Source organism: Eupeodes corollae, chromosome 1 (assembly GCF_945859685.1).
Source record: "Eupeodes corollae chromosome 1, idEupCoro1.1, whole genome shotgun sequence".
NCBI lineage: Eukaryota > Metazoa > Arthropoda > Insecta > Diptera > Syrphidae > Eupeodes > Eupeodes corollae.
In genome coordinates, this window is record NC_079147.1 from 223,010,213 (window position 1) to 223,025,478 (window position 15,266).

Consider the following 15,266-nt stretch of genomic DNA (forward strand, 5'->3'; position numbering starts at 1 on the left):
AAAGCTTTCTATTTATAGACAACAATAATAATTTAATACGTCTTTGTTGAGATTTACCTGTTATGGTCTAGGCATTTGACTTACAGAGGTTATGCCTTCAATTTGTTTGAATTTGAATCTTTTGTCGAAGAAAAACCCACATCCAACTACGCCTTACATTATGTAGCTTTATTGTTGAGTTTAACCTTTATATGGATTAGTGATATTTAAAAAAAAAACATGTTTAACTGTTTTCAATACTGAAATAATTATCACTCCCAGAAAAACCAACATTTATATCCTGAAATAAGACGCCACGGTTGCATCAGCCATTCACCTATTTTAGTTCAGGAGGCAGGTCAATTTTATTAGCTTTGACTTTTGGGAAATCCTTTAATAAAATTAGGTTTTATTTCCCATACCTAGTATGAGATTGCAGCTTTATAGAAGTCATAAATTCTTTTGAAACACAATGGATAATAGGAAAATCTATTGTATACACTTAGGGACTTAACATTGAAAAGATCCTTTAAACACGTGCCTAACCAGAGGATTCAAAAATTAGAAGTAAATATGGATCTTGTAAGGCATGGAAAGAATTTTATGATGTATTGAAAGTCAGAGATTATCACGTGATAAAGTCGTGATGTTTAAAAAATAGCATTGTCTACCTGGACTTTTTGGTAATCCTTTTCGGAAGAAACAAAAAGGAAGGTTGTACATCACCACACAAAAGTATTGCGAGTGTTTGCAGTGCACTTTTACCTACCTGCGAACTATTTCTTTCGAACGGTATTTACAAAGGTATTAAATAAAAATGTCCTGCTCGAAATTTGAGAAGTCGGATATCGAACGCCATGTGCAGGAAGAAGTTATAATAATTGATTGGGTTTCTTCAAAACTAGTTTTAACTGCAAAATGAGATTTAGGAAGAGTATTTAAATTGTAAGTTTGTCAAAAATTGTATTTTGATTTGATCAAATAGTTTTTACATAATAATTATTATATTCTCATTTATATCATTTATCTTAAAATTTGAAACCCCTTTTAAAGTTTTTTTTCGCTAAACTAGTTTTGAAGAAACTCAATAATATAGGAGCAAAACGATTTAAAAGTTTTAAGGAAACTTTATAGTTCTGTAAAAAAAAGTAATGTTGCGAATATATGTATTATATATAAACTATATAATAGATAATTTATGATTCTCTGAAATCAATTAATTTTGCTTATTTGGCTTCTTATGTTACCTGCTAAGCGAAACTCTTAGTAGACTTACCATAACTTTTTAGGTTAAAGTAAAGTTAAAAATTCACAGAATTTGGTTTTTTTCTGTCAAGGAATACTTTTTTAAAGGCTTAAGAATAGGTTTTAAAAATATGCACCTTAAAAAGTCTTAAAACAACCAAAAACAAGGTTTTGAAGGGTAAGTTTAAGCACAACTCATTTTAGTATCTTAGTTTCTGGAAATGTTCATTATTTATTAGTATTTATTTTACTTAATTTGACAATATGTACTGTCCTTATTTTTAGTGGTGATTGGAATCCGAACTTATATTTTAAGTAATTGCTTAAATTTTAATGTATGCGTTTTCAACATTCATTTTTAAAGTAACAAAAAGAAACCATGTTTTCAAACCGTTTTGCCGTTTTTTGTTGAAGTCGTTTAAGAACACAAATTGTCAAGCTTTTTCTTCAGATTCTTGTAAGATCTTATAAAGATTTTTCGAACATTTTATGAAAAACTAAAAATGAATTACGACGGAATATCGAAGAAAGTGATTTGAAAAACTATCACGAATTTAATCGAAAAAACACTACTGATTTAAGATAGCCTCAGAAAGCGTTATGTGTTTTTTTGAATTTTAAAAAGTAATATCTGAAAAACCTTACGTGATAAAGTAATTTTGAAATGAAATTTGAATTATGGGCATCAAAAACCTTAGATGAGTGAAATTTGATTGGCAAGAACGAAATCTTGTCTACCACCAATTTGCCTGTTACAAGTTTAGTTTACAATATTTTCTATTTGTTTTGTTTCAATCGTAACAACCATGCGCCAGAAAACTAATAAAAAGTTCTTCAATTAAATCAATAGAAATTTGATAACTTGGCTTGCATTTTCAATGTTTGAAGATTTAATTTTATTTTGACCTTTTTTTCAAACCTCAAAAAGTTTTAAAGAAAAACGTTTTTATTTTTTCAACATACTCCGTTTGTTAGCTCAATTAAAATGGTGACAATTCCGCGACATCACTAATTTCCATATCGAATGACATTTTGTTTTACTACTTCTAACCCATAAATTAAACGTTTTCCGCTACCAAATGTTAATAAAAACGCAGATTAAGATAAACAATTTTTGGAATAACATGTTTTGCTTTTAATAGAACAGATTTTTCTATACATAATGGTACTTTAAAGTCAGTGACGATGTCTATTTACCATATTAAAATAATATTAATCACTTCTTCCCACTGTCCAATAACTTATATTGACATTTACCTTTGACAATAAACCTAACAACAATAAGCTACTGATGCATTATAAATAAAGCTTCAAGATAAAATCTAATAAATTCATAATTATTCAATTCTTATTGCCTAACAATAACAGTTTAGCCCTTCATTTAATTTTAAAACATGACTAACAAAAAGTTCGATTTTGCTTGATAAATGGAGAACGACGACGCGACGTGATAAATTCCAAATTTTAACATCGTTAAATAAAACTGATGATAAACTTCACACATCATATTTTAATGATGATGATTTTAAAAAAAGCTGCTCAAGGTGAAAAGTTCTACCTATAGTTGGATTGTTTTTGAATTTTTTTCTGGCGCATGGTTGTTACGATTTAAACAAAACAAATATAAAATATAAATATATTGTACGGGGCTTGGAACATGAGATGGCATGGCTAATAGTGAGACCCATTTACTTGACAAAGTTTCAAATAAATTTAAAACTCGATCTTATAATTCTCGATTTATCTTTGGAATTTCATTTCAAAAATATTTTAGATTCGAGCATTTTTCAATAGTTCTTATGTCTTTTTGTGCTCGTGTAGATTATATACTCTAAAATGTATATGTGTTCTCCCTTTTTGTGTGTAAAATAAAGCGCCCGAAAAGTAAATAGTTTAAAGGCCTTCAATGCATTTGTAACTTGTACCTTTTGAAACTGTCAGCGTCCAAAACATTTTCCATTATGCAGCTAATATTTATGACGTTTTAACAAACCGTTTATGTTTATATTTTTCCTTTAAGTATTTTATAATTCCAATTTAAGACCCTGTGGTCTTAAGTTGAACGAATCTTAAAACTAGGCCTTTAGAAGAAGTACAAATATTGCTAAACCGAGTTTTAATATCCTAGATTAATCCTCACAATTTGGAGGACTATTACATCGAAGTTCTATCATAGACTGAGATTTAAATCTGAGTTCTAGAGCTTGAGATCATGATAAAGAAATCGGTTAGAACTCAATCATTTTCTAATTAATCCTTATAACGAGAAGTCTCTATACTGCGATGCTTAAGCCTGGTTGATAAAATTTTGCCGATATTTCTTATCCAATTTCGCAACAAGCGAGTAAAGACTTCCTTTAAAACCCCGTTAGATTATCCCAATCAAATTCGATAGATTAACCCGTCAAATTTGCAAGATCGATGCAAGTTTGTACAAAATTAAGCTGAATTATGATGATAAATTTGAATACTCTATTGACCAGTCTTGATGAATCCAATCGTAGTATTTTGACAACGTAATCGAAATGCATCTTGAGCGTGTCGATGAACAACGGTGAGCAAAGACTAGCTTCAAAAAGAAACGTAATCATTTTTCCACATCCTCATATTCTTTGTAGCCCCACACTTGAGAATAGTAAAGCATAATAGATTTTGCCACAGCTTGAAACAGTTTATATTTTGCTGAGTGGTGGACGGATTTACTTGCAATGCAATTTTTACAGGAAATGAAAAGGGCAGCATTCGACTCCTGAAGTTTTAACTTGAAAGGTTACTTGTTATGGTCACACCGAGATATATTTAACTTCCTTAACAACTTAAACTTCCTGATCCCGTGTGCTCCACTAAATCCTCATTATTGTTTTAGGCCCATTGAAGAAATGAAATCTTCGGAAAGGCTTTCTCCATCCCAAATGGCTATTAAATGAAAGCATAAATAGCTTTTAAAAACAGTTCCAATACAAATTTTAGTATCATAGCTTGAAACAAATTTGAAAAGACCTTGGGCGATTAATTGAAGCATTCTAATTTTTAAACAATTTGGAGAATTAATTGATGCATGATTTCCGCAGATAAACTGGTATTGCGAATATTTTTTCTAAAACAGCTATTCAGTAGATCAGTAGAAGCTTAATAAAATGGCAATACTGTTCGCAGAATACGAAGAAAATATTAATGTCTTCGATGTTGCATTAATAATGTCTATAGGATAATTATGAAGAACTAAACTCAAACATTTCTTTAATTGAAAAACCGGTACAAATTCGAAATGAACTAGAAATGGACTTGACATTTGAAAAAGTTCCCTTCAGTGTCAACGATATCCTAGGAACATGAAATTTAAAACTTCTCATCAACCACACCATCTGTCAGTCAGGCCAATGACTTTGGGATTCGTTATATCCCTATTTCGTACCCACATGCCACTTCAAATTATACTCCTTGGAACCTTTTTTTTATAACACACCAAATACATAGCCAATACCCATTAAATTTTCACAAACCTACAATTTTTGAATTTCGTTCCGCAGTGTGACTCTTCCAATAGTGAAAGATGGCGTGCTACGTTACCTTCAGCTATTATGTTTCATTAAAAAGTACACTAGCTGCCAGAATACTCGAACAAATAAAAAAAAAATTGAGTCGATCGAAATGACCATTAGAACATAAAAATAATGCGTTTTTTGATAAAGATATCGGCTTCTATTTTTTCTGTCGAATTTATAGCTTATGTCCGTGAACATACGCATAATTTATGGTTTCTTTATCTCAAGTACTAAAAAAATGTTATTGATTCAATTCAGGGCATAGATAAGAAAACCAACTACATACATAATGTTACTGACCTCTTACCTTATACAAAAATATGTCTTTATATACTCAAGGCATACAAATATTATGTATATGTTACTTCTTTTTTTACATTATACAACTTTTTATCTTTATCAAATAATGTTTGAAAAATGATTAATTTTTCGTGAACAGGATACAAGCAACTCCCTTCATCCAAGACGCATTCAATTAAATTAAGTTGTGCATTATATTTCGAAGCCCGAACCACAAAAATAAAAACTACCCATGCCCAATAGAAAAGTTATGTTTTGTTTAACACCTACATAAAATAGACATAATTCTTATACGGAATTACCTACATGCCTGCATTTTGAATGCAACTTTTATAGTCTGGCAGATATTGTTGTACTTACATAAGTGCTTAAAGCCATTCCACCATTAAATTTAATATTTAAGAAAATACATATTTGATTTCATTTTCAATGTCTATAAAACTAGAGAAGAAACTTTACGACGATCCAAATGGCTTTCCCTGGTAAAATGTGGTTTTTTAAGTATTTCTGTAGTTTGTTCTCGTATGTCAAAAGATGACAGCTTCAAAAGTGACAGCTGTTATTCAATATAAAACCTTTCATTATCAAAGCCTATCCTTAAGTCTTAATATTGGCTGCGTTCAATTTTAGACAGATAGGTTATCCGGATACCTTTTTGTAAGTGTTTTACGTGTAAAATAAGAGCTGATCAAAAACAGCTGAGATGTCAAAAAAGGAATCCAAAGGTACCTAAGAATTTATGGGCATGTAGGTATCTGACAGAACAGCTGATTCAACACATGGTTGAATTGCGTGAACCTTGAAAATTGATTTCAGCTTTTTGTATTTCTTGGTGAACAAAAAGATACAAAATGTTAGTTGAAGTTGTACTTGAAGATGTTATGTACATAATTGGCGATGAAGAATTGTGATCTATTTTTTTCGCAAGTAAATTATTAATCGTATAGAATTCCAATTGAGCTAAGAGGAAATTTAACATACATTACAGATTAAGGTTATACAATACAGCTATCCAACTCGTTTAACAAGGTGTCTAAAAATCCACCTATCCAACACGAAATTCAACGCAGCCATTTAATCGTCAAATCTTTAAGTGATTTGTGAAGAAACTTTCAGTAACTGTATGACAAACTTTTAAAACTTCATCTTACAATTTTATTTGTCGACTGTCAATATTGTTACACAAAATGTTGTCATTGTAATTTTTAACTAATGTTGTCATGTCAAAAAAATTGTACAGGTGTCATTGTTACCAATAGTTGGCATTCATTAGGACCGACAGTTATTAGAAATTGTTGATCTATCAAACTACTAACTTTAAAGAATGAAACAAAATTATTTTTTTAACTTGAAAATAAATAAAGTAACCAAAGAAAAAATCTAATCTACTTTTAACTTGCTTGAGAATTTTTATAAAAAATGTTTGAGATAAATATTAAAACATTTCCTTCATTAAATTTTAAGTTTTTTCAACAAAAGGATGAAAAGCAAAGATTGGATTCATCAAAAAACATTGTTTCATTGTACAATGAAAATTTGTGGTTAGATTTTTATGAAAATCACGAAATTGCTTCTATACTAACTTTCAATTACTCTTATAAAAGCAGCGGATGACGGGTCCAGTCTACAGTTATATGAATTCCAATTGATATGTTCACTTAGGTTTGTTTTATTTGTTTATTTTCACGAACTGTCACTGTTTAGATGCCCGTTTTTTTAATGAGGAGAGAATTAACAATTTTCTATTTATCAGACTATTAGGAAGGTTTAAAGTTATGGAGTCGCAAGTAAAATGTAAGGCCCTAAACAAAAGGTAAAAAAAAAAATAGACGTCAGATCTGACAATATCTTGAGATCTGACAATCGTCATTCGATGCTAAAATGAATTGGGAACGTGTTTCCTTAAAATTGAATAAGAACTAAAATTTTTAAAAATACAGCTATAGAAGGTGGATTTCAAGTATTATGAAAAAGAGAATACTTTTTTATTCGTAAACCTTTTTTTAACTTTGAAATCCAGTACTATTTTGAATCTTTCTCATTTATTATAAAACATACAAAGCACGAAAAAGGTTTAAGAGATATTTTGAAAAAAAATTATACTAAGTCAAAAAGTCTGTCTAAAAAATTACATACCAATACTCTATGTCCGATGGAAACACAATAGAGGTTCAATTTTGTTTAACTTTAAAACCGTAATGTTTTTTAAATCTCAAATCCACTTCAAAACTCTATCGAAGGAAAGTGTTGAGTTGTCTGTTAAAATTACCAACCGTGTTGAAAGACACGCAATACTATACCTCCCAGACTATATTTTCAGGTACCTAATTCTAGTGTTTGTCTTATGGACATAAGACTTATAGCTAGCGTAGGTATGTTTTATTGTATATATCACTCAAAATGCAGCCTGCAACCTCATGTAGATCATTATTGTTATCTTCAAAACTAAATATTTATACGATGCCTGTCTAAACAATTTGTCTTCGTCGCTCGTCGTCGCAGTCGCACATTCAAGTGTTCCTTTCCGTCGTCAGCGCAGAGCGTCAGATCTCAGAGCTGGTTGCCATCATCGCCGAGCCGCTTTCGCCATTGCCTGCCAGTTTGGTCTGGGCTCGAAATTCAGACAGAAGTAATTCTGCGTTGGACGCGATAAGTAGTCAAACGTCGTCGATTCGCTTAGTGTGGTTTTTACACTGCTGCGGGAAACTCACCACGACCACAGTCCGTTCGTCTTTTGTGCGATCGTTCGTTCGTTGTCGTTTGTTATTGTGTTTTTATTTTTGTTTATGTTGTATTTTATCATAATCCGAACTATAATTTCCGAATGTGAAAAAAGTCCCCGCCAAACGGCAAGAGATACTATCGCCCATAGTATTCAAAGCAAAGCGAGAGCGCAAGCCTTAACTTTGTGTGTTTCGAGTGCCGATGAGAAACTTTCGATTTCGACAATTTGTGCTATCGGGCAAAAATCGTTTCCATATAAATCATGAGCTGGTTCAGAAAGTTGTCAAAGGCAAAGCGCGTGAACCCAAATAGTCGTTGTGACGACGGATCTTGTGATTGCAAGCGTTGTTGTACTCACACGCAAACCCAACCATCGAAAGGCACAGGGACTGAAAGTCCGACGACGATGTTGGGCTCATTGTGTAGCAGCAAACTGGAACTTGTCGATCCGGAAGACTTTTTCCACGACCCCGATCATGTTCGGCACTACAAAGAGGAAGAGCACTTTCTCGAGATCATGTCCGAGTGGGAGATCGTTGAGCATCCCCAACGCTGTCCGGGCAATTTCTTCTCGGCGGACTTCGAAGAGGAACTGATCAATTCGAAAACACAACCGCTATTGAGTGGGAAAGAGGAAAAGAGTGACAGAGACTCCGAGGCAGAGATGAGACAAGATCATCTGTTTGCCTCGATTGGGGTTGCATTGGAAGAGCAGTGCGAGCGAAAGCAGCGCCGCTTTAGTGGAATATTTTTTGGGGAGAGAATCGAGACTGGTATTTGCATACCTAAAGCAAGTGATATTGATTGTAAGATTTCTTCGAAGACAAAGCTGAGGAGGAAAAAGAAGAAACGGACAACAGAAGTGCTGCTCAAGCCAGGGACTTCGGGTTCGGTTACCCAACAAGATCGCCAGATCGCTCGGGCGTTATTTAAGTCTGAAGCTCTATCCCATTCGTTGATGGGAGGATTAGGAGATTATTCGAACTCACGGCATCGTGATATGGAAGTGACGAATAACGATAATAATTTAAGTGACAGTGATAACTCATGCACGATGACATCACTAAGTGATCCTTACGATATAAAACAGTTTTTTCGTCTTGACGATTGTGGAAACATCGTTTTGTGCATTAAACACATAGTCGAGGTTCAAGGCTTTGAAGTGAAATATAGCAAAAAGTACCGTCCCAAATATGTTGTAGCTGAGTGTGCTGAAGAGGATTACGCACAACAAAAGGGTTTATTGGTGATCTTGAAGAAGATCTTGCGGTTTCTGTGGAATATAATTTCTGGTAAGATTTAGAACTTTATATTGTTGAGCTGCTTAAAAGTATAAAGAAAAGTGATACAACTCAGATTTCCTTTGTGTTTTAAATATAGATAAATATTTGCAATTGGAACAGAACTTTCAAATAAAATTGCGAAACCAACTGTAAGTGTAAATATTTGAATTGAGATAGGGACATTAAGTGTGATTAACCTTGTTCTATATTATTCTTACAATAGGAAAGAGTTTGTTTTGTTATCAATGAAATGTATATTTTATATGTATGTAATGTTTGCAAATGCATTCTGCTTGCTTAACTTTATTTAATTTTTTGTGAAGCAAAGTTTTATTTTTTGATAATAGTTTTGATTTGCATCAGATGTGTCACTGGGATTTTATTCTTGAACTTGTTTCGGGACTCATTTGTAAAGCTTACTAAGGTTGTGTAAGGAATTAGTTCTCTTTATTCATAATAATAGCATTTATTTTACACATTGTACTCAGTTTTGCTCAAAGGGTAAAGGCTCTTAATCGACTTAAGTGGTTTAAGCTTTTTATCCTTGTTTTTATCTGTAAAACAAAAAAGTTATGACTTTTTGTAGAGTAGATTAAGTTTGTTAGGGTTTTAGAGGACGATTCGTCTTATGTATCAATTTTTTTGTAAAATATCTTAAGTTTTTTATGTTCGATTTTAATACAAAAAAATCAAAACTGCTTATGTGTACTTAAGTTAAGATTTTTAAATTGACGCAAAAAGTTGTATAAGATTTGGAAAATAAAAAAAAAAAAAAACAATAAAAGAACCTAAGAAGATCTTAGGATACTTAGTAAATGAACAACTTTAAGAGTTGTTTGGGTAAAAGAACTTAAGTAAACCAAATCATTATAAATGTATTAAATATTAAACTTATTAAAATTTAATTTTACTGTTTTAATAATTGTATTTAAATGCAAAATTACTAAAAAAAAGTATCTTCATATCCATTTTAATTTTGTTTAAAAAAAGAGCGTAAGTCAAATATTCGCTTTCTGAAGCCATAAAAATAAACTTAAGAGCGTTTACCTTTTCATAAAAGAAATTGTTAAAAAACAACAAATAAATGAAAACTTAAAGTTAGTAAGTTATAAATATTTGTTGTCCATCCATTTCACGATTTTTCACTTGAGGCTCATAGCTCGTTGATGAAACCATTCCCTTATATAAGCTGATAAATTACACTGGCGACAAAATTAGTTATTTGTCTAATTAAGGGGTTCATCCCATGTGACGGCATGTATTTTAAGAAATTTTTAGGATTTTTGGGAGACACTTGAAAAAAAAGTCAGGAATTTTACGTTTTTTTTTTGCTACAAAAAATCGAAATTTTTGAAATTTTTGCTTGTCGATAGTTCATTCCATGCGTTTAAATGTGTTGAATCCAACCATCAAATTTAAAGCCATTCGGTCAGATACGATGGAGGAAAGTTTAAAAAACACAGTTTTGAGAAAAACTCATTTAAAGATTCAATTCCTCTTAACTATGAAAATATCAACGTACCTTCCAATCGGTATTAGTTCCTCTACTTCTTGAAACTCTTTCAAAACAGATTGTTCAGCTTTTCAATCAATTCTGGCTTGTTTAACGGCATCACTTACGCTCCACTTAGAACGTGAGATTCGCTTTTCATCACGTTTTTCAACATAAGTATGGGCTTCGCGGCCTTATAGGGCATCCCATAACCGACTTTACTTTCATATTACCTTCAAAATCTTCATTGAAGATTTTCTGAATAACTTTATCAGTAAGTTTACCTAGCCCTTTTCCACCGATTCCTTTATTTGTTTTATCTTTTTTAACAGCCCGAAGTCGTATCTTTAAAACGAAATTGAATTTTGAAAAATCCCTTTACTACCGTATTTTAGACGTATTAAACTAGCAATTTATGACAAAAAAATCGATTTTTTGAACCCATAACATGGGATGACCCCCTTTAGATGTCCTAAATTCGAATCTCGCCTCTTAATTTCTTTATCAAATCAGAATTTTAAAATATGATCCCTAAAAAATGCTAAAAACAACCAGAAACGGATTATTTAATTCTCATTTTGAATTCTTTCTTTTTTAGATACAATTTAAAGAATTTCACTTAGTTTCTGGTAATTGAGATTATGTATGAGTCTTTATTGAATCTATGTGAAGTTTCGAGAAAAACTTGTATTTGTTGTTTTAAGACTTAATTTTTAGTACTGATTTCGAATTCAAACTCTAATTTCAACTATTTGCTCAAGATTTAAAAATTCCTCTTTTCAACATTATTTTTATACATTTGAATATATTTCAAAAACTTGATACAGTCGAATTGTTTAGACAGCAGATTCGTTACAAGAACCAAACTTCTTTCAAACCGTTTTACGCTTTTCTTTTATAAACTATTTTGGCAAAAATAGTTTATCCTTTCTTCTACAGGTAAGACAGGTGAAATCTAACAACTTAAGAAGTTTTTTTTCGAGTATTATATAAAATACCAAAAATATTTCAATTGAATATTGAAAAAAAAAGAATTAAATATTAGAAAACCGTCACCGTCGTTTTGTTGAAAAAAGCTACTTGATAGCCCCAAAAAGCTTATATATATGTATGTACGTGTTTTTCGGATTTTAAAAAGTGATATCTCAAAAAACTGACGTAATATATTAATTGTGAAGTCGAATTTAATTAAAGGACGACCAGTATAATTGTCGGTGATTGCCTTTTAACAAAACACAATTCAATATTTAATTATATATGCATGAATATTACACTTTTTGTTTTTCAACAAGATATGAAGTTAAGTTTAGCAACTTAGCCAAAAACAGAATCATTTTCCTGCTCAATTCTCAAACTGTTAAATTATAACGAGGAGAGTGAAACTGCTACCAATTTAAAAACAATACCTTCTAAAAAGTGAAAAATGTTATTCCAAAATGTATTTAAAAATGAATGTTAAATTATTTTTTCCAAGGTAACACATTTATCCTTTTTTCAAGAGAATAATTAGGTATTCTCACACCTACCCAAAATTCTTTAGAACTTTTGGATTTTTGTCACCTGATCGACCTTAACATCGTTTTATAGATTTTCTATTTTGGAGACTTTTTCGGCCAATTCAAAACCTCGATCTTGGCTGCACATTTTGGTTAATTATCAATAAAAAGTAATTCAAATGTTAGTAGTTCCACTTGGTTTATTTCAATATGTTGAGATAAGAAATCTATCCATCGTCACATCTTTTCTTAGCACCGGGCCCACATATACCAGGAAAAAGCACCCCAATCCATTAACCTGCCTGCTACGTCCTTTAATGCCTTCAAAGTATGCTTCAAATTGTAGACAAAATCTCTAAAGCGATCACAAAATAATGTATTCTATTTGATTTACCTTAACTTTCCATACAACTTTTCACCAAAACTTCCCTCTAGTGAGTGGAGCGTAGTCCAATAGTGCATTGATGTTTTTCTTAGGAAGCAAAGACTCCTTTTTAAAACCTTCTCAAAGTATTAGTAATGACATTGTACAAAATTTTCCTTAAACATTTCAATAATGGAGACATTTCAGCTGGATTCAGGTTCTTACCAACTTTTAAATTTAATTAAATTTTCTAATCAAAATAACATAAAACTTTGCCGGTCCAGTCCATACACTATTAAAATATGGAAGTCCCAAAAGATTCCCTGATTCTCAGCATTCTCACAAGAGAATATTGTTCTATGTGATAAAAAAGTTCATCCAAACTAAACCTTTTATCTCAACTAAGGCTGTGTCCTAAATTCACGAAATTTGTCCATGCTATTATTGTTTTTCCACTTCTCGTTGGTTCTTATTTGAATTTCTAATTGAAAACATCGTTGAACAATAAATAAAAATCCAAAAATATAATTAATAACATTTTTTACGTGTAACCATTTTAAAAACATTATCGATTAATTAAAAATTTTCTTTTCTCTTTAAAGGTCATCCACGAAACAAAGTCAACCCAGTCGGTGGTCCGGGCGATTCGGTCCGTTGCTATACCCTTCAACTAGCCAGTGATAATAAATCAACTTTTGCTCAAAACATCGAGAATTTCATCTCGTGCACAAAAGAATCTCGCGAGGCAGCTCCGCAAGTTGTTATGCGAAATATGCGTCAATTTATGAACGGCATGAAGAACTACCTTGTTAAACATGGCGAGGGTAAGTTCCATCAAGAGGTCGAAAGTGCTCGGGCACGTCTCAAGTCCGATGAGTTTCTCAATCTGGACGCCATACTCGAAACTGTGATGCATCAATTGGTTGTGTTACCATTGCGTGATCATCTCTATGGTATGTTTGTCGATTACTACACACGCACCGAAGATATTCAGCTGTTGGTGGAGAATGTTAAATATGCCTGCGGTCGTAGTGCAACTGATTTTGGTATAAGGCCAGCTGTGGCACCTCCCACATCATCTGCCTTAAATCAAATATCGAATCTTCTGCTGCGCCTCCAAGAGGCTGAGTTGCCACTTGAAAAATTAGAATTATTCTTGTGTATTATTTCGTCGATTTTCGATGCAACCGGCTGCCCACGCGGACAACAACTGGGAGCCGACGATTTCTTGCCAATTTTAGTATTTGTTGTGGCCAAATGTGGCTTTGTGGGAGCTGAAATCGAAGCTGAATTCATGTGGGGATTGCTGCAACCAGCTTTGCTGAGTGGTGAAGCGGGATATTATCTGACTGCTTTGTGCAGTGCTGTACATGTGTTGAAGAGTTTTATGGCTTCAGATAACGAGGGAACTGGATCTTTGGACGTAAGTTGTGCATTATTTCGAAAAATAAACTTTCTAGCTCACATCCTGTTTCTTTTTTTTTGTTACAGTGGCGTTCATCATCTTTACCAGCTTGTTCATCAGTCCTCCGAGTGATCATCCCCGATGAATGTAACGGCTCCCTTCAGACACGCACACTGCCTGTCCGACCTCACACCACAACCCGAGAAGTTTGCCGCATCATTGCCCACAAAGCCCGCATCACAAATCCCCAAGACTACGCTCTTTTCAAATTGGTCGACGGAGAAGAGACACTCCTTACCGATGTTGAATGTCCGCAAGACATTCGCCTAGCTGCCAAGGGCAAACACTGTATGTTGGCCTACAAGAGAATTGACGCCAAAATTGCATGGCCCACAGCTGCCCAACCTTCGTACGCTTGAAGTTCACAACAACACAGCGCTAAAACATCCGCAACCAACCACTGGCAATCCTTAGAATGTAGTACTTTTATTCATTGTGCATAGTTTTAAGTGTTTTGTTTTTCTAGATTTTCTTTTTATTATTGAAAAATCTTTTTCCATTTTCTATTTTTCATCATCGATTTCCATGACTAACATCAAACTATTTTAACTTTTTCTCTTCATGTAATCAATATCATCATACTGTAAGTTAAATATAAACAAAAAGGATATAAACTTAGACTTAAAGGATATTTTTTCGTACTAATAAAGCAGTATTTAAAAAAAAAACATACAAATTAGAAACAACCGAATCAAAATACTTTTTGGGGTTCGCTCGAGTATATTATATATACAAGTTACAAAATAAATACAAACATATAAAATATATATCTTTACATACACACTCATTCATTTAAATACACAAAAACTCATAAATATTTAATCATACGTTCTTAATTAATTAATATATTATTATAATATTATTCATTCAAACGACAGACCAACAAAAACAATTAAAAACAAATGTAAAAATATCTGTACTCAAATTTACTTGTAAACAGACATAATCTTAAATTATATTAAATTAAAAAACAAAAACAAAAAACAATCATCTAACAACATTGTTATGATATAAAATTAAAAATTTGTATAATCTATAATATAATATTAATATTCTCTCAATAAATCTTATTTTAATTGTATTATGTACAAAAGCAAGGAAGGAAAATTGGAAGGTTTTTGAACTAACAAGTTTTTATTTTTCAAAACATTTAACCGACTTCAATGCAACTTCAGTGTGTTTAATCGACATTCATTTAAGATCTTTGACCGGCTGACAGTGACGATTTGAATTACTAGAAGTTTTCAGTTGGACATTACAACCACTGGTCAACTAGAGGAGGTCTTAAAAGCTTTGGTTGTTGGATGTTGGATCTTGTTTGCGTTGAATTAGTTACATTTTTTTATAATAATTTTATTAACATCTTTTGTTTT

General features: G+C 32.1%; 1 protein-coding gene across 5 annotated transcripts in view; it reads left to right on the plus strand.

The window, feature by feature from the left end:
- The window catches only part of LOC129940117 (protein sprint), a 534,823-nt gene extending 519,946 nt beyond the window's left edge, over positions 1-14,877 (plus strand). For all 5 annotated transcript variants that reach the window (XM_056048364.1, XM_056048365.1, XM_056048366.1 and 2 more), the window contains 2 exons: positions 13,031-13,851; positions 13,920-14,877. In XM_056048364.1, the coding sequence (XP_055904339.1) occupies positions 13,031-13,851; positions 13,920-14,252 (1,154 nt within the window). In that variant the 3' untranslated portion in view covers positions 14,253-14,877. The remainder of the gene's footprint in view (positions 1-13,030; positions 13,852-13,919) is intronic.
- Positions 14,878-15,266: the final 389 nt, after the last annotated feature.